This window comes from Athene cunicularia (assembly GCF_003259725.1).
Source record: "Athene cunicularia isolate RWA chromosome 3 unlocalized genomic scaffold, athCun1 chr3_part1, whole genome shotgun sequence".
Taxonomy (NCBI): Eukaryota; Metazoa; Chordata; class Aves; order Strigiformes; family Strigidae; genus Athene; species Athene cunicularia.
Window position 1 is genome coordinate 116,613,845 of NW_020799097.1, and position 18,632 is coordinate 116,632,476.

Genomic DNA, 18,632 nt, shown 5'->3' on the forward strand with positions numbered 1-18,632 from the left:
TTCTGGTATTAATTGTTTAGTTACAATACAGTGCAATACCTCTTTGAAATAAATTGCAGAGAGTCCAGAGAGAGAGAAAGCGCAAAAGTACCTTACTCCTGGCATTTTTCCGTAACGTAGTATGGAATATTTCTTGGAGCTAAGTCAGAACAGCTACTGTACTTCCAAATGGAACCCAACTTAGATCATGTTAACCTCAAGCACAGCCAAAGTCCTTGAGATGAGGCAAGCCAGAAGCAACAGTTATCCAGACCTCAAGGAACTTTTCCTATGCCTTCAGGATACAAATCTTAAATAAGATCACAGCATTTTCATCCAATAAAAGAATAAGCCAAAGAAAGAAAAATAAATGTAAACCAAGTTTATTTTGCTTTTAAGTAGTGTTCTTTAAGCACTACAGCATGGTAAACAATGTAAATTAGTATAAGTCATCTCAAAAGCCAGAGGTTGTTTTTTTTTTTATTATTTTATGAGTTGTTAAAAAGATGCAGCCTATTCTAACAGGATAAATATTTTAACCATTTCACTTCGAGTTAATGAAGGCTCACAAATGAGCAACACTCCTCATTGAGGAAAACAAAAAGCTGTTGTCGACAAGGCGACAGCACACACACAAAACCAAAAGAACTGTGTAAAAATAACTAACTGTACTGTGTTCCCATACTCTTTAGAAGTTGCTTTACAATGGGATGATATGCACATGATCTTGCTGCAAACTTGCCATACAACTTGCAAATACATGTAGCCTAGCCTTACCACTCAGTCCAAAAAGCTGCTAACTGATCAAAACAAATGCAGCACTATAATCCTCTGCTTAACAATCAATTTAGTCTGTTTTACTCATTACCTTTTCTCCTAGACTGCAGGACAGACTAGAAGGAAAATGTTCCCAAATTTGAAATCAATACTCTTACAGGAAATTGTATTGTTTTGCAATATAGTCTTTTACACGTTATGTTTTGCCTATTTTCCCCTTAGCAACAAAATGGGCATGAAGTAATTACTTTGAAAATGCCTTAATTTTCAACTTCATGCAAATCTAAATAAAGATGACCAAACGAAAGCTTAAACAATGGAAGGATATTTCACAGAAAATTTCTTATACAAAAAACACATAAGAAAAAAGGGCCACTAGGTGACATTTTAATTTACAAATTGGCATCATTTTGGTCAACAAATATCCAAGTGCTGTTTTCTTCTATGACAACAAAGTAGCTGTACAGAAAGAAAACTGCAAAACTTGTTTGTGGTTTGTTTTTCGTTTTTTAATCGCACATCTCCTCAGGAATTTCATGTGGATTAAGGATGCCAGGTACAGACATCTGAAGTTTATGCTTCTCCTCTTGAGCCTGCCGAAGGGCTGTTTCTCTTTCCTCCAAGAATAAGTCTGATGTGTCTTCACCTGCAAATTCCTGTATAATTCACATAAAATCATTAATTGTCAAATGCTTTAGGCAGAGTAATTAAACATCCAGAATCCAGAACAATACAGAAAACAACTTCCCTTCACATTCCCTGCCAGATTATTTGCTTCTTTTGCTTTCTGTTCCTAAGGTTAGAATTAATGTAACAGAACACAAAATAGCTTAAGATTTTCCTATGTGCTACAGAATAGGATGCTACAGTAACATAGCATTGGGAGTGTATCACCATTAAAGCAGTACACTACAATTCTGAAATACCTGACAACTGCAGTCTCAAAATTAATTAACTCTTTCCTATCATCTCCCTGAATTCTAGCATCTTTAGAAAAATAAAAGGCATAGCATTTATTCTAGCAAGTTTCAAAACATGTCCCGACACCAAGCAGAACTGAAAAAATCAGGTCAAAGATAAGCTTGCTTTTGCAGCCACCTTAAACATAGGAATTGTATGCACAGCATAAAGCATGTCACTACGTTTAACCCTAATTTATAAAATTAAATCAGAGCAAAATAGATATGATATGCCACAGCCATGCAAGCCATTTGACAGAGTTCTCACTACATTTTCAACAGCTGCAACGTAACTAAACAAACACTGAATGGTGTCCAAGTCATTTCTAACACCACCATCCAGCTGAAAAATAATTTTTCATTTCTTGATTATAAAAAAGCCCCACGCCAAACATACCTTGATTTGGACCAGAAAATCCCTTAGGTGTTCCTTGAAGGCAGGAATATCCTGGTTTAAACTGAAGAGTCCTGTCACGAACAACTTAACCTGGGCACTAACAGCAGACACATCAATTAGTATATGAAGACATATGAACATCCTTAAAAGCATTAAAGAATCACAGCAGACTTACTCTTGCAGATGAGGAAATGCAGATTTGAGAAGATTAGCAACATACTCCTGAATAAACATTTGGTTGTTCACTGGATTTCCAGGGTTTAATGGAGTACTTATTTTTCCCTCTTCTACTAAGTTGAACATGTATGCAAGGATTGATGCATGCATTGTCAAACCTGAACAAATCAGAGTTATATATATGCAGTTATTATTGGGAACAGGACGCATAACATTTTGATGTTCAAAAAGTTAGTTTTCAACAACTGGGTCGCATATGTGCATTCTTACCAGCAGTATGTGAGGTGTCTGTTACCACTGAGAAAATGTGCTGAAGGATATCACAGAAATACGTCTGATAGAAACTCTGGGCAGCAGTCTCTTCTTGTGCAACATTCTGTAGTAGAGTATAAAGTATCTGAAGTCCTGGAAAATAAAAAAAAATTACCAACAGCACAACATTAAAGACTCCATGCATGTTGTTTCAAAACAATACAAATATCCCAAGGAATTCTGACAGGCACCACAAAGACAAGTATTAGACATGCAATGATTTTCTCGGGCATTTCCTCTAGTAGTCACTAGAGGGCTACAGCCACGCTGACATGGCATGCCGATTTTATTGACACTAGTAGATGATCGGTAGAGAACTATTTACATTCACTTTACTGGTACTAGCAGCAGCAAAAGAAATCCTCTACCAAAAGTAGTGTTTGCCAATTTAAGAAGGGAAAATGTTTTCATTTTTAAAATTACATAAAAACATAATTACCTTATTAGGTGATATGCAACTGAAAGATAGCTTTTATCCCCATCCCTTCCAAACACTGATACAAGAGAACTGGCTAAAAGCTAAGTGGCTTCACAACAACCTTTTTATCCAGTAAAGATAGTGCAGCAAGCCCACAATATTAAAAAACAATGTTTTTTGGAATTAAGTTTTTTATATAGCCTCTCCTTTTATCCTTGATCACCCTTATTCTGGAAGGCTTTTTTATTTAGCCAAGTTTGTTAAATCAGGCAATACACTCAGCTGCTCAGTGGAAGTTTATCCTAAATTTATACAGCTTGCTGTTGTCCAAAGGAAGCATAATCCACCACCTTAACATTCTAAAGTGTTTCCCTTTCCTTGTGTCATGGGCTCACTCCCAAACTGTCAAACACTGCAGGCAGCACAACAAAAGCAGAGCAGTAACACCAGTTTTAGCAGGAGTGAGCTGTTGCATCAATTCAGCCATTTCAAAAAGTGCCAACCCTCCCATGGAAAAGCAAGCAAGCAGAAACCACTGCTGTACTCTCTAACTGCTGCAGGTGTGAAACAGCATCCAAGTGTTTCTGCCTATTCATGTACACCTGGCTGACAACTTGAAGCTGAGACAGAAAAATATTTTTCTTGTGCAAATTCAGTACAGAATTGTGTTACTGGAATACTAGGTTTCACTGAAGAAAAAGATGTAAGAAAACAACAATCTACAAAAAAAATCCGCTGCTGCAAACTAAGTTTGCATATTAAACACTTCCATTTACCTGTATCTGCAACATTTCTCATTGTATGTTTGAAAGCCCAAATAATAGAATCCAGAACAAGCTTGAACTGTGCAGGTGGAATGGCCAGGAATGCTGGGAAGCAATGAGAATTTACAGCCTGAAGCAGTAAGAAGAAGTTTGTTCTATGTTCAGGATATTCTTCAAAGTCCTAGAAAGAGAAGGGGAAAAACCATCAAATTTCCTAAAGATCCATCATAAAGTCTTCTATTAAGTAGAGCGAGTCAATAACTGACGCAGAACAGCATTTAGACCTCAGATTTACAATAACCTTAAATGCAAAGCAAAGGTTACAACCTCTCAGTGAAGTCTTCCCCTCAGTTCCACTCCACCACCCCCCCCGCACCCCACCCCCCAGCTTGGTAAGACCACCTTCTAGAGTTACACAACACTGACAGGCTGAGCCACGTTCCGCCAGTGCACAACCTTAATCACTACTCAGTCCACAGATAAACAGACAAATGGCCTCAACACTGGTTGCTATATACAAACCTGTGTTGCTACAAGGGTACAATTTCTGGCTACACGCTATTGCCAAGTAGCACTAATTCAGTTTGTAGTGCCTGAGTATTATGCAAATAGACATTGCACACTATGGCATAAGAACTGCATTAATGAGAAAATACTCAAAATGACTGATCAGCACTTATATTCATAAATTTTAACTATTTATGAATTTTAGCAGTTAGTCCTACACTTGACAGTTGGCTGAAGTACACTTCTGCTTCCAGCAGCACAACTTTCCAAGTCCCTAGAACAAAAATTACTAATGACTCAAATCAAGAGCTAAGCAGAGAAATTTGTAAGGCGATGAACATATCCAACTAGACAGCCAAACTTCGAAATTGTTCGTTTGAGCAGAGATTTCAAGTGCCAAAAAAAGCACTTTGTGACTGAAAAAAAACAGGGGAGATGATCCACAAGACACCACATATGGAAATGACATCCTCAGAAAGATGGCATGAACCCCGGGCTTAACTTCTGTAAGATGAAAGCTGTGTAATAACTATGTTCATTACATACTGCCTCAGTTCCTTGCAAGAAAATTACATCTTTCACTTAGAGATGTACCAACACTCAAGACTAGTTCTCTTATAAAGGTCCTTTTTTTGTCTTCAGTCACTAGAGAGATGCCTTATCCAAAATTTAAAATAAATACCTTGTTGATCATATTTAATGTGCACTCAAAAACAGCATCGAATATCTGAGGTATTTCAGCAGTAATGTGTCCACCCAGCTTGTTTACAATGATAGCCATAGTACTAAGTACTTCAGGTTCTCTGGCAGCTGGCACATTTCTCTGGTAGTCAATGAGAACTGCATCCAACAACGGAGGAACAAAGTTTTCAGCTACCTAATTGGAAGAGTAAGCCACAGTTATAGCAACGCAGTTATTGAGCAAAGTCTCTAACATACAGTTTGTAGCAAAGTTTAGTTGCAGGAGATCATTTTCCTAAGGAAGCTGAAATACATTACACTTCTGTAAATTCCCCAACCCTCTGATTCCATCCAGCAGGGCTTCCAACAGGGTTTTCTTAAAGCTCCTTGGTTCCCTGAAAAATTAACTCTCACCTAAAATTATCTGAAGCATCTCAAATGTAGCTCAGGCTTATCTCTTTATGATTGTGCTTTTTCCTTTCTATTTTACAGATCTCCTGAAGCAAGCTGCTGCAACCAACTGATTCAGTCAACAATAGAACAAAAAACAGAGTTCCTCCTAATTCAGACTTACGAGTTATTTGTACCAAAAAAAAAAAAAAAAAAAAAAAAAAAAATCAATCTACTTACCATCTGAGGGTCATTGGACCTGCTCACCCAGCCAGAAATTAGTTTCAAAGTTTCCCTTTTTACAGTCCTCATACTTCTAATCAAGGGCTGCTTTGTTACCATTTCACCTGAAAAGTTTTAAAGCTTCAGTTAATTGGGCAAGGTGTAACTAAAAGATCAACTTAAATCGATATTACAAAAACAGAGAATGCTTGATTTTTATATCCAAACTACAAAGACTATTTAAAGATTTCTTATGCATTTTGTGCAAATAAAATAAATCTACCTCCCCTTTCTAGCTCCATAGGTCCAAGCTGCCATTTAGCATTACAAAACTAGTACTGACAGTACCTTCCTACTTGCCAAGTTAAAAACAAAGCTCAAACTTACTTCTCAAGAACTGGAAGTTACAGTCACTGAACTATGTGGACTGGACTTACATCTGGTTCTCAATTAAGTGATGGGGGGAGAGAGAACAAGAATATTCCTGATTTCGTCTAAGAGAAATAATCCTTCCACTTGTTTTCATGTCAACACTTAGCCTTAAGAAGCCTTATCCTTAGTTCAGTTTCTCACCCCCTCATCAGCAAAACCTGATCTAATTAACTGCACAGCCATAAAACCATTACATGCACAGGCAAACCTGAAGAGTGCAGCCAGAAAAAGAAAGGTAGGATCACTTGTGCTGGCATGAGACCTATCTCTGGCAAGATAGAGCTGGCTGTAAAAATGCACTCTGAGGCAACTGCAATCCCAGTAGCTGCTGATCAAGTAGTATGTCGGGACTGCAGTCCTATCAATGGCTTCCTGAACTTGACTGTTTCCAACAAGGCCAAATCCTGGCTATTAAGGCTGCACTATCAAAAGGTATTGATTTCTCAGCCATTTTTTTCCCCAAGTTGAGAAGCCACTTCAAGGTAAACCAGCTGCTCAGTTAACAAGTTTTGTTTCTCTGCACTGGCAAGAAAACTGGTCATAACACAGAACTCAGTAAATGACTCCTTTAGTCTTGTAATGAACAGCTACAGAAGCACACTCTGCTGAGATGCCATAGGCCCTAATTTATCTAGTAGAAATGGAATTACAATAACCTAACCTTTCTCAATGACTACAAACCTGGTTTATTAGAACCTTCATGCATCTTCACTACAGTCACATTTCTGTAATAAAGCTATTTAGTAGCCAAGTATCATACCAAAACCCTACCAACTTCTTTTGAAAGAATCGAACAAGATCCTATTTAGTCTTTTAGTATTAAAAATCAGAGTAAGCTAAAAGAACATATGCTACAACTCTGTCTCAGAAAGATGCCTACTAATTCTAAGTAAGCATCTATGGTGGTTTGCATCTTCCCCCAGCTTTCGCATAGGTGTTTCTCTTCTCTCTAAAATCAGGAGTTTTGTATGTGAATAAAATATCTGGTCTACAAAAAGAAAAAAAAAAAATCTAAGCATGCACTTTCAGTCATTCTCCACTTTCCCAAACAATAAAATTAACACAGTAAGATTAGCCCTAATTGGAATGTACTCTGAAACCTGATGGCATACAAAGCTAACCCCCATTTTCAGGAAAAATATGGAATTTCTTACCATTAGCCTGAATAGCTGCAGAAATATTTTCACTTAGGCACTTGTACACATTCAGCATATCTAAATAAATTCTTCCAAGCTGAATCACAAAGGGGTGGCCAACTGCTTTACATGCTCTTACATTGGTTTTCAGAATGCTACCAAGTTGCTTAACTGTTTCAGGATCCTTTAGAATATCAACATTCTGTTTAAAAAAAAAGTCCATTTTGGTTAGTGAATAAAACTGCCCTCTAGCTTTCAATACAGAAGTCTAAGTTTAAGTAACTTATCTCAGATGCTGTGTTAAAGAAAATATCACTAAAACTTACAGACTAATATACACACTGCTGTTTACTTCACAGCACTTGCCACTATCTCAGAGTCAGGATAAAACTTCATTTGATTTCTGCTCTTCTGCAGAAGTGTTTTTGCTGCAGTGGTACAAGCATTGTTCTTTAGTTGAAGAAAGAAAAAAGCTAAGGAGATATTAAGAAGGGGAAAACAGAGAAGTCGTCTAAAGGGAAGGCAGTACGCTCTTGTTTTAAAGAAGACAGAGTAAGAAATTTAAGTCAAGCTTGTTCAAGTTTCAGATTTTTAATTAGATTAACTCCAAATGGACTGACCTCTTGAGCAGCGTAAGACTTATTTAATTTGTCAAGTGTTTTGAAAAGACTGGAAGAAATCGAAAATAGACGAAATGAAGATGTACTTTAAGAGAATGATGGAAGAGAAAGAAGGAAGAGCAAACAGTATTTTTAGCATTTTCATTTTTCTGTTATTCAGAAAGAAAACCCACTTCTTAGCCAGGTGAAAGGGAGATTTGGAAAAGCTATCAAAACATTCAGTACAGTAACAAAAAACTGCCATTTGAATCATACTAAAATCAGTATTTGTTTTATTATTTAAGTCTCCTTTCTCAAAACACCACTATTAGCGTTAAGTCAATCCTTGCTTTGGCCATCCTTCAACAAAGTCCACTAGTTCTGTACCCCTAGTGTCATGCCCTGTGAAAAATAAACCCAGGGTTAAGAGAAGCATTTAGCAGGTGTTCTTTACCTGAACACAAGATACACTTAAAATTTAGGAGCTTACTTTTGTTGCCTGTTGAATTATGCTGTCCCATACTTGATTAGGTAGCAACATGTATTTTTCTATCAGATGTTCCTGCACAGTCTGGTCTGTCTGTGCCCCAATCATGTATCCTACTGCTTCGTAGAATGTATGCACCTGATTAGAACAACAAGTCACACAAGAAACTTAAAAAAGGGTGAGGAAGATTCTGTGCTTCTTTGACCTCACATACAGTAAAGGCTGAAACAGGGTTTTACTGCCTAAATGTCTTCCCCCCTACACCTTAAATTTACAGTAACCTCCTCCATTCTTTCCTTCCTTTCATCACATACAAAACAAACCTCCATCCCCTTCAAGTGCTACTACTCTATACCCACCATCTGAGTCTTTTCTTTCTTTTGCCATCATATCCTGCAGTAAAGAAGTTCAAGACATACACCATTTAACTCTTAACTAAATGATACCAGAGGTGTTTCAGCTATGGGCTCAATTACATCACTCCTTTAAAAGTGCCTTTTTCCAGATGCCAGAACCACCCTGCCCAAAGTTTCAGTACATTACTGCAACATCTCAGTGTGTCACATGTGCCCACTACACTCACACTTCCATGAGCTGTGCCCTTCCCAGATGCAGGCGCCTTTGGATTGTTCCCTCCCTGCCCCCTTCACATAAACAAGAGCTGTATAGTATATTTTAGTAGGATATTACTCTTTCCCATAGCAGAACCACAAAATTAGATTCAGTGTCTAACTACTTTCTTAAAACATTCCATTCATCAAAATTCAGACTAAATGCACATTAATTCTCCTTCCAAGCATTCTAACTAAAAAAAATAAGAAATATATATATAACTCGAGCCTTCAAAACCACTACTACATTTCAACACAAAGTTGCTTTTGGTTAGTCTTTAGGAATTATGCACAATGCTGAATTAAACATACCTGTTGTGGCTGAAGGTCACAGATGATAGTATTAATATTGTTCAAGATTTCATCAATAAATGGCATGACCTCTCCCACTTGAACCTGAACAAAATGTCGGCGGCATTTTTGTGCTATTTTTATGAAGGTATCACAAGCCATATCCTGGACACCATCGTGGGTTTCTAAATTAAATGAAGTTAGTTACCACTTTGTATTTCCACCCCCCCAATACATGCTCACATATGGGCGTTTTTTTTTCATTAAAATAACAACTGGAAAAGAGATAATTACCATGCATAAATTCAAACAGTTTGTTGACTACTGTCTTCAAAAATTTCCAGTGAGCTCTCAAAAACCTTGGGTATTGACCTACTATATACATTATATTTGATGCAATAATGGCTTTATTGTCTTTTCCTCGCTTTTGTTCACAGAGTCCCAGGAGATCCTACAACAAAACATATTTTTAGTTCCTCTTCAAGTTTGTGCAGTTCAATTAAAAGCAAAACACAGCAAAGTATAAAATCCTACAAGGAGCTACAGATTAAAGAGAAAAGAAAGTGAGTACAATAATCAAGTTCAAAGTCCAATGGGAAAAATAACCAAACAACCAAACCAAACACTTAACAGAAAACCCCCCAAAACAACCCTATAGGGAGACTGGGGTGATGCAACGCTTTATGTTTCAACCAAACCAGGAACACTGTATTTTCAACTATGGAATCTCCATTTTAAAAATATCTGAAGATTTCTGCAGGGGCAACTTCCAACAAGCCTCACAGCACCTGAACACTGACCAAGCAGTTGATGTCAATATAAATTCTACAGCAAATAAGAGATTACACTAAATCTTCAGATTTTATATGACCCATTAAGGTAAGGTACATTACTCTTGTAAAAAGTGTTCTGTTTCTCAACTCCTTTCTGTACACTTATTTACCAAAAATTCAGTTTGATCAATCAACATTTGTAAAACAGTAAAACAGCAGGGCACCAGCTAGTTAAAAGCGTGGGTTGTTTTGCCACTATTTCATTAGCTATCCCTTTCCATCTGCATCCCTAAAGAGAAACACGTCCATCATAAACTGAATTTTATCCCTGAAACTTTCACTGTGAAAAGGCTATTTAGATTAATGCGTTATTCACGGCTAAATAATCTATCAGCCTTAACTTCAGGATGTAAGATTACTCATTACTTCAGTCTTATCAACTTGCTTGCCATTCAAGATAGCTTACTAAGAACATACAACAGTATTATCATAAACTTCATTTCTTGAGCACAAACTATAAAGTGTGACAAAGCTATTAGTTTTGCACCATGATACCTTAATTACTGTAACAAGGAATCGTTTTTCGTCTTCTTCATGCATCGCGCCACTGATGGAACCTATAGCCCAACACAGAGTATTCAAATTTTTCCACGACCATTCTGTTCCGTTCACTTGATTGTGAAGTTTTTCAGTCATAATTCGTTCTGTGTCTGCATAATCCAGATGCGTAAGATAAACTGAAAGACATCAACATTGAACAGGCACATTTTAAAGGAATAACCTGGATCGCAACTCCATAGGCAAAGTTAAATTTGTTTTAAGAAAACTACAACCAAATTGGTAAGTAAGTGCAATGCTTCTCTCCTGAACTCATGACAGAGTGAGCTAATACTTCAAATGTGAATTTGTTAAAACTGTATTTTAAAGACAGACAATAAATTTTACTGAGAATCTATGCTTTTTCTAAGTGATCTCAGCAAAACATCACATGGAAGTGATGTTAAAAGTCTACATCAATGAACATCTCACCCATCAAATCAGTAAAGTTGCCATGTTCAATGATTAAAAAAGGACACACATACTGATGGTCTACAGAGAGTATGGAATTAGCTACCTATGGGGGACATTATACACATGTACAAAGTCAGTCAATTGTCTTCTGCTCTTTATTTCAGTGTCATTAAGCCTGCTGGTTGCAATAACCCACCATTAAACTGGAGATGGTACTCCTCAACAAGCCTAAAGGGTAAGATTCAAGTACCACAGCTCAACCCACTTGCATCAGCCCCTAATAGGATTAGAGTCTCCAGTACAAAATTTCTAAATCCCAGGTAAGTCAAAATCAATTTAAGGCCAGATTCAGAAATTGGTTTTTAATGTGCCACAGAATACAGCTTCAACCACATTCTTTTTTTTTCCCCCATGAAGTGAACCTTAAAGCCAGTACACTGTAAGCAATAGTTAACACCAGAAATCAAACAGTGACTAAATCTACATTTCCATGTAAATAATCCTGTATCTGGAAATATGACTAAAACTCAGGACATACAGTAATAATGTTAATATAATTAATGAAACTTTTAATACAATAAATCAAACTTTTTTTTCACATTCCATATGAAGAGATATTAGAGCAATTAATACTGGCCATACCTATAACACAAGTACAAAGATGAGAATTAGATTTCCACATTGACATCAGTTTTGTCCCACCACCCCTAGTTCATAAACCTGTTAAACATTCAGTATTCCCTTGAAGCATTTGCATTTGATAAAAAAAAAATATTTAGCATTGAAGGCTTTATGTCCTCAATACATGACAATTCTAATGGCCCCACACTCCCTCAAGTTGCCGTCAGGACTCAATTTTTTTTTCTTGCCTCAGAAAAAACAGAGTTATCACTACAAACAGAGAAACTATCAGTTCTGTGACAGACTGGTCTCAAGTTGAATATGAGACTTTGAAATAATATAGTAGTATGCTACTATACACACACTAAAAATAAAATATATTTGCTATATTAAATGCTGTAAGAAATAGGGATTCTGGAGTTCAGCACGCTCTCTTCCCCCCCCCCCATGATATTTAACTAATTGCAGCTTTTGTAGTTCCAAGCAAGGTCGCTGTAATACCTCAGCGCCAACTTTGGGCAAGATTTTTGAAGTTCAGGCCAGAATTTTGTGTTTTGTTTAAGAATACTACAAAATTTTTAAAGGTATTTAGAAGACCTGTTGAAGGAAGAAATCATTTTTGCCAAGAAGTGCTTGGTCTACACAAGACTAGAACTACAAGTGAAGTAATAACCAGAAAGTCCACTTCAGAAAAGTCCTTCTAATTTAACGGCTTTTTGACAAAAACAAGGTTTTACTGAATCTGACACAACTTGGTAAAGGAATAGCAGATGTTGTTTAATGGGAAAACAAAAGACAAAAAATTAAGTAGTCTATTGCTACGTAACCAAGTTATACAACACTACCTGCTTAAAACAGAGAACTTCAGACCAACACTGCCTCCCTCCCTTTCAAGTCCGTGTACTTACTCCTCACTGATAATCATTTTAGCCACACAGGCATTCAGCTCATAAATTAACATTCTGTAACATACACACTGCTGGCACAGCTGCACAAACCTACAGCACAAAAATACCAGGTAGTACACTTACCCAATGTTTCTCTCATGTTTTTATACAAGTTTATGGAATCTGTATCCTTCATGAATTCTCGTACTACTTCCCCTTGATCATTTTCCACAACTAGGACTTCTTCAGGTTTAGCCATACGGCTAACCATTAGCAATCGAACCTGTACATTGCAAAGGAAAAACAAAATTGAATCAAACAGTAACATGAAGATACACACATCGCTCCACAGGTGTTTCCAGAGCACTCTGGTCAGGCCATCTGAATCATAAAGACAAAGGGCATATATTCAGCTCTTCGTGAGCTCAGATCATATTTAAATTCTATAGACATGTTAACTAAAAAAGCCATTGAGAATAGAGCCTGCTGATTTCTCTCGCTCTGATCAAGCTGATTAATTAAAAAACCAAAATCCAACATATGAATTATACTTTCTAGAGCTTCAAAATGTTTATGTAGTATTAGGGGTCTTTTAAAGACCACTTTTTCTTACACCCCACCCCACCCCCCACCCGTAACACTACAGCCTTTATGTATTAGAAGTAACAGCTGAATACAGGTTTATTTTTAAAAAAAAAATTAGTCTTACATTCGTAATATGTACCTTAAATTGAAACACCCTCTTAATACTCCTGTCGTATACTGGTGTGAAGTTTTTTTGCAGTTGCAGCACATTAAGTAACTAGAGTTGAATCAATTACCAACTACTCAAAGCAAGAGAAGTTTTCTTACAACACTCCTTACATGAAGCAAAACCTCGAATCCAGGAACAGTATCTAAGTCTTTACAGTACCTTTACTTAAGCATGGATTACCTTGGACAATACAGGCAAATAAAGCTGTCTCCTTGGAGGAACATCGAAGTGTTGACTTCCCGAAAGCAATGGAGAGGCAGATGTTGAAAACGGACTTTCTCTGTAGAGCTCAGCAGCTAAATGATTCCAATATTCAAGACAAATCTTGAAAATTTCAGTTTCTTCAACTTCTGATACCAGTAGCATATAATGAAGAGCCTGGAAAAGTGTGGTTTAAACATCTGATTACTTGTTCTTTCTTTAGATAAAAATAACACTGCTTCAAGTTCAGTTATCCAAATATTGATAAAATGCCAAATTAACATAAAAGTTAGGAACATGAGGCATTAACCCTGCAATAACATTACTTACACAGAGTTCTAACAGCAGGGCAACTTAAAAACATAATCACCCTATCAATTACTGTTATTTTCAAAGTGTTTATCAACTCTAAAATCTAAAGTAGCCTAAAGACATCTTAAAAAATGCCACAGCCAAATCAGACTGTTTGTAAATTATCCAAATCACTGCCTCTCGAGCTTCTGCAAGGCATTTTGGTTTAGAACCTCAAAACCACTCAACAGCTAAGTTACAATGACTGCTATTCTCAAGAATATTACTACTACTTTGTTCTGGATCCTTATACCCTGAAGAAGTGAAGGCAACCAAAGCCACACTGCTCACCTGCTGTCCACAGATACCATCTGCCAGAACATTTTCCATTTCTTTATGGACAGAACAGCCACAGCAGACTGAGAAGGGAAGGCCACTGATGCAATTCTGACAGTCTGAGATACCAACCATAGAACTTAGAACTACATAGCCAAATATTTTTTTTCCTAACTTATTTTTCAGTCCCCTGGTGTAAGACATTAAATCAATAGCCCACCAGCAAAGAAACAGAATGAAACAATGATATTTGAAACCATTTTCACAGTTTAGGCCCTACAGCAACTTGGAGCATTTTAGAGGGTAAAGACCTGAGTCAGCAAAGAGGACTTCAAAATAACCACACGTAGTCCTACACACATCGATTTTTCTTGGTAATTTCACTTGCAATAACTTATGTGGCTTCCTTCACTAATCTATACATCTCCAATGAATCTGTGAAGCAATTTCAGAAGATCTGATACATCCAAAGTGCAGGAATAAAGAGTTCAGAATTACATAGAACTTTAACTGGGCAACTACATTCTGTTACACCGCAACTTCAATATGTGAAATTTGCTGCCATTTAGGCCATCCTAAGAACTTCGTCCAACATTTCAACATACTATACAACACTCAAAGTAATTCAGAATTAAGTCTTGTAGATGTCAGTTTTAAAGAAGAATTTAACAAAGTTATACCCGACAAGAGAGGAGGCTGGTAACTAAAAAATGCTATCCACCTTACACACAATTGCACAGAACATGCAACAACTTCAACTGCTAACACAGGTTTACCTAATAAAACCTCAAAAGAAGTAGAAACTTGAGCTGTGCTCCTCCACTTCACACTTATTTTTAAAGCTTATGACTTGCAAGTTCAGAAATTATTTGGGAACTATTAATAGTTGTTCTTTTTAAATATAAAAAAAGTGATACTCATCTTAATCCACCTCCTAAATGAGCTACAATCCAGTACTTGCAACCAACTTAAAGATGTTTTTTTTTGCAGAGAGCTACCTCCAGAAGAAATGTACTGAGAATACTAACTGAAAAATGGACTAGAATTCAGACAAACATGCTTGATTATGGCTCATCCACCTCTGAGATGCATTTCCCCCTCCCAATGGAACCTGGTCTCCAGGTTGAAGCTGTGGTAATGTCTTTCTACCTCTGTCTCAGAGCAGTACCTCACCCTATCGCCTCCGTACCTGCACAGGGCTTGACTCTGGGTACAGGCAGTGGTGCTTCAAGGGGCTATGGAGCCAGTTTCATCCCCTTGGAGCTCAGCAGTGGGAGGGAGCTAGCAAAAGAGTTACCACAGAATAGCGCACCCTCAGCAAAATTTTTATTCACGATTTAAAATACACAACTGAATAAAGCTAATTTTGTGATCTAGCCTCACTACAAGTATGAGGTAGTACCTTGAGAGTTTAGTAGTCACCTAGAATTTAAGGTTCTCCAACCCTTCATTTCCAACCATTTCCACAGATCCCAGTAATTTTGACAGTGAAGTGCAACTTCACTGTCAAAATTCAAAAGAAAACAGCAGTTTCCAGAAAAGATAGAAATAAGCAAAGAAGGACAAATGTTAAATCTTATTCTCAGCAACTGCTGTAAAACAGCTGATAACTGAAGCTCATAGGTCCTCCTCCAAAGACCAGTGATACCACAAAATAAAGTATACACAAACATTTGGTAGAGCTCTGCCATTAAGCATTGCTGGCATACATTGTCTTTACACAGAAACAGACTACCACCCTTGAAGACTGTACTTAAAGCTTTTCAGTTAAGCTTTGGGAAATGGCAAATTAGGACAGAAGCTACACCACAGGACAGAAGCACTGAACTACAGCATGTGCTGTGCTCTAGAAAGAGGCTTTGGATGCTGAATAAAAAAAAATTAGCTGAGCTGCTTCACACAACCTGATGAAAATCATAGCAACACCTTCTCTGCAACAGAGTTAAACAAAGTACAGCATGTAAAGACCCACAGAAAAAGAATACGAGTTTATTTAAAAGCAGTATTTAACACTTTCAAGGAAAACACTTTCAAGTAAGAAGAGGGAGACTTAGCAACCTACAATCTTCAAACACTGTATTAGTACAGGATCACTGAAAATAGAGACGGAACTCTTAGCACTTTGATATGAGTTAGTACTTTGAAGCATGCTAACAAAAATTTTAAAAAGTTTGTTAGCATGCGATGTACAAATTATGTGAACAAAACTAGGATTTTTTTCTTCTTTTCCACTTTAAGTCAAACAATCTACAGATCACATTAATATCACATCCTTTGACTGTGAGAACTTAGTTGCTACATTTTTAAACTGGATTAATTGTGCAACTTACCTCCATTAATGTTTCCCTCAGATTTAATCTTTTTTCTATAAGTTGACCATGTTCCTTGAGGAACGTGCAGAGAAACAAACTGAGATTCTGAATGAAGTTCTGTTCATCATCTTTTCCGTTTGAGTATGCAAGTCGGATGTTGGTATTTAAAGGAAGCATCTAATAAAAAGAATAGACATAATCAAGAACTTCCCATTTTATAGAGAAGTAGAACTACTATATATTAACAAATACTTTGCTCTTTTGCCAAAAGAGCCCTCTTTTTCATGGCATCCCCTCTTTACAGAGCATTCTTACAAAAGTCTTTCATGCTTGATCCCAAGATGGACAGTAAAGCAAAAATGCAAAAAGATAAAAACATTCTCATCAACTAAACCTTTTTCTACTCCTTGTAACAAGCAGCTGCAACCAAGAAAAATATCTACTCCATCACAAACATTTCCAATTGGCATCAGGCAAAGATGTTCCAAAAATTTGTTTGTTACCTGTCCTCAGTAACATTAAGTTTCAAAACATTACTCATCATGATGTTAAAACAACATGAAAGACCTCCTCCATGACATTTAGAAATTCACAGGGAATACTCTGAAGGATACTGAACCATCTCCAGCACCTCTTAAGAAACGTGTTGTCTTTTGAATTGATAGAATTATCATTATATTTGCATTAACTATCATTATACAAACAAAACATTTTCTACACTGTTATCAAGTAGTGAACGACATTTCAACACTATTAAGCTATAGAACAGAGAAGTTTAACACTGTTGCTGCTGCCAGCTTTTGTGTGGTTTTGATTGTCCTCCCACTTATTACAAAGCTAGAGAGAGCAAATAAATGCAACAGTTCGCCTCAAATCCATATGCAACAGTCATGCTAAAAACCTGCAGTTACAAAACATGCAAATAGCCAATTTGGCATTCAACTGATGTTTTGAGAAAAAAAACTTCAGGCCAGATGCATTGGGATTTAGAATCAGTAACATCACCTGTAAAACCTGAGAAAATAATGTTCAGCCGCAAAAAGTAACTTTGGTGTATGCAGAAGTCTGCCTTTAAATAAATTTAACTCTAAATAAAAATCCTATGGCTCCACTTAAAGGTAGGGAAAGAGGGGAGCATTAAAAGCAGCATGCCTGTTCTAAAGAAGGTCCAAGACCAACACTGTAAACAGAAAGAAACCATCAAAACAACCTTCAGCTGTCCGCTTAAAATGCAAGTACAATGAGGAAAGCTACAAACTCATGTACCTGAATCTGAAATGCTCAGAGAAGAATTATCAAATTATATAAATTTAAAGCATGGCTTTCTATGAGAAATGTTTCTATCAGTTTCAAACATTAAACAGCAACTTGCAGAAATTAGGTCAGTTGAGATTTTATGAGTGATGCAGTACACATTTGGTTGCATCTCTCAACCTTCCCCATCAGACTGCCTGAGTGTTCAAAACATCTCTTTAATTAATCAAAACAAATCAATGCAGCAGAAATACAGCTGTGACCTAGAGTCAGAAAAATACACTTAGCATCTTTTGATCAAGCCATAAATACCACTGAATAACAGTATCTATCTTATCAAGAGCTCTATAATGAGTATCAACTTGTAAACTGAACTAGGTTTCACAGAAATTGATTTCGTGGAATGAAACAGCTAAAAGATTTATAGAAAACATTACCTGTTTCAACTGCATCATGGTCAGTGTAAAAAGCGTTACAAACTGTTCTTCATACTGGCTTACACTGACACCTGCAATCTCTGTGAGGCACTTCAAAGAGACATTTCGAAACATGGGAACATTTAAGAACTATTGAGGGAAGAAAAAAAAAATTATTAAAAGACTGTTGCACTTTTCTGCAACTTTTACTTTAACACCATCAATTTTTGCATACCTTGTATATTAGTGTGCTGATTAACTTGGTCTCAAATATATATCCCAGAGGAATCCAGTTCAGAAATCGTAACAAAGTTTCCAAAGTTGCATGAACTAAAGGAGCATTTTGGGAGTTTTCCTGTAAACAACCATTAGTATTTATGACATTGTTAAGCAACATGGGGGAATTCTTAATAATATCATGAATGAAGTAAGACTTACCATGACAAACTGACACAGTTGAAATATCTGAGAGAATTCATTGCACATGCTGTAAAAAAAAAAAAATTGTTTAAAAATAAGCACTTACACATTCCATAAACACTCCTATAGACTTTAACCAAAATGTCTACACTCACAGAACAGATCTCAAAGACCTACATCAGTGGATGTATTCATATGTCATCTGACTTTTACCCGT

The 18,632-nt window shown here is 36.7% G+C and overlaps 1 protein-coding gene across 3 annotated transcripts in view; it reads right to left on the minus strand.

Annotated features, from left to right (window-relative positions):
* Positions 1-346: 346 nt before the first annotated feature.
* Positions 347-18,632, minus strand: part of XPO1 (exportin 1) — a 38,418-nt gene continuing 20,132 nt past the window's right edge. For 2 of the 3 annotated variants that reach the window (XM_026844930.1, XM_026844929.1), the window contains exons 8-25: positions 18,434-18,482; positions 18,231-18,350; positions 18,017-18,145; positions 16,344-16,502; positions 13,366-13,563; positions 12,576-12,714; positions 10,468-10,649; positions 9,434-9,590; positions 9,161-9,324; positions 8,241-8,375; positions 7,170-7,353; positions 5,602-5,708; positions 4,973-5,167; positions 3,796-3,964; positions 2,560-2,694; positions 2,288-2,447; positions 2,113-2,209; positions 347-1,412 (exon numbers count right to left, since the gene is read on the minus strand). In XM_026844930.1, coding sequence (XP_026700731.1) covers positions 1,266-1,412; positions 2,113-2,209; positions 2,288-2,447; positions 2,560-2,694; positions 3,796-3,964; positions 4,973-5,167; positions 5,602-5,708; positions 7,170-7,353; positions 8,241-8,375; positions 9,161-9,324; positions 9,434-9,590; positions 10,468-10,649; positions 12,576-12,714; positions 13,366-13,563; positions 16,344-16,502; positions 18,017-18,145; positions 18,231-18,350; positions 18,434-18,482 — 2,626 coding nt within the window. In that variant the 3' untranslated portion in view covers positions 347-1,265. Of the gene's footprint in view, positions 1,413-2,112; positions 2,448-2,559; positions 2,695-3,795; positions 3,965-4,972; positions 5,168-5,601; positions 5,709-7,169; positions 7,354-8,240; positions 8,376-9,160; positions 9,325-9,433; positions 9,591-10,467; positions 10,650-12,575; positions 12,715-13,365; positions 13,564-16,343; positions 16,503-18,016; positions 18,146-18,230; positions 18,351-18,433; positions 18,483-18,632 lie in introns of all 3 variants that reach the window. The other variant, XR_003397998.1, reaches the window with a different exon arrangement.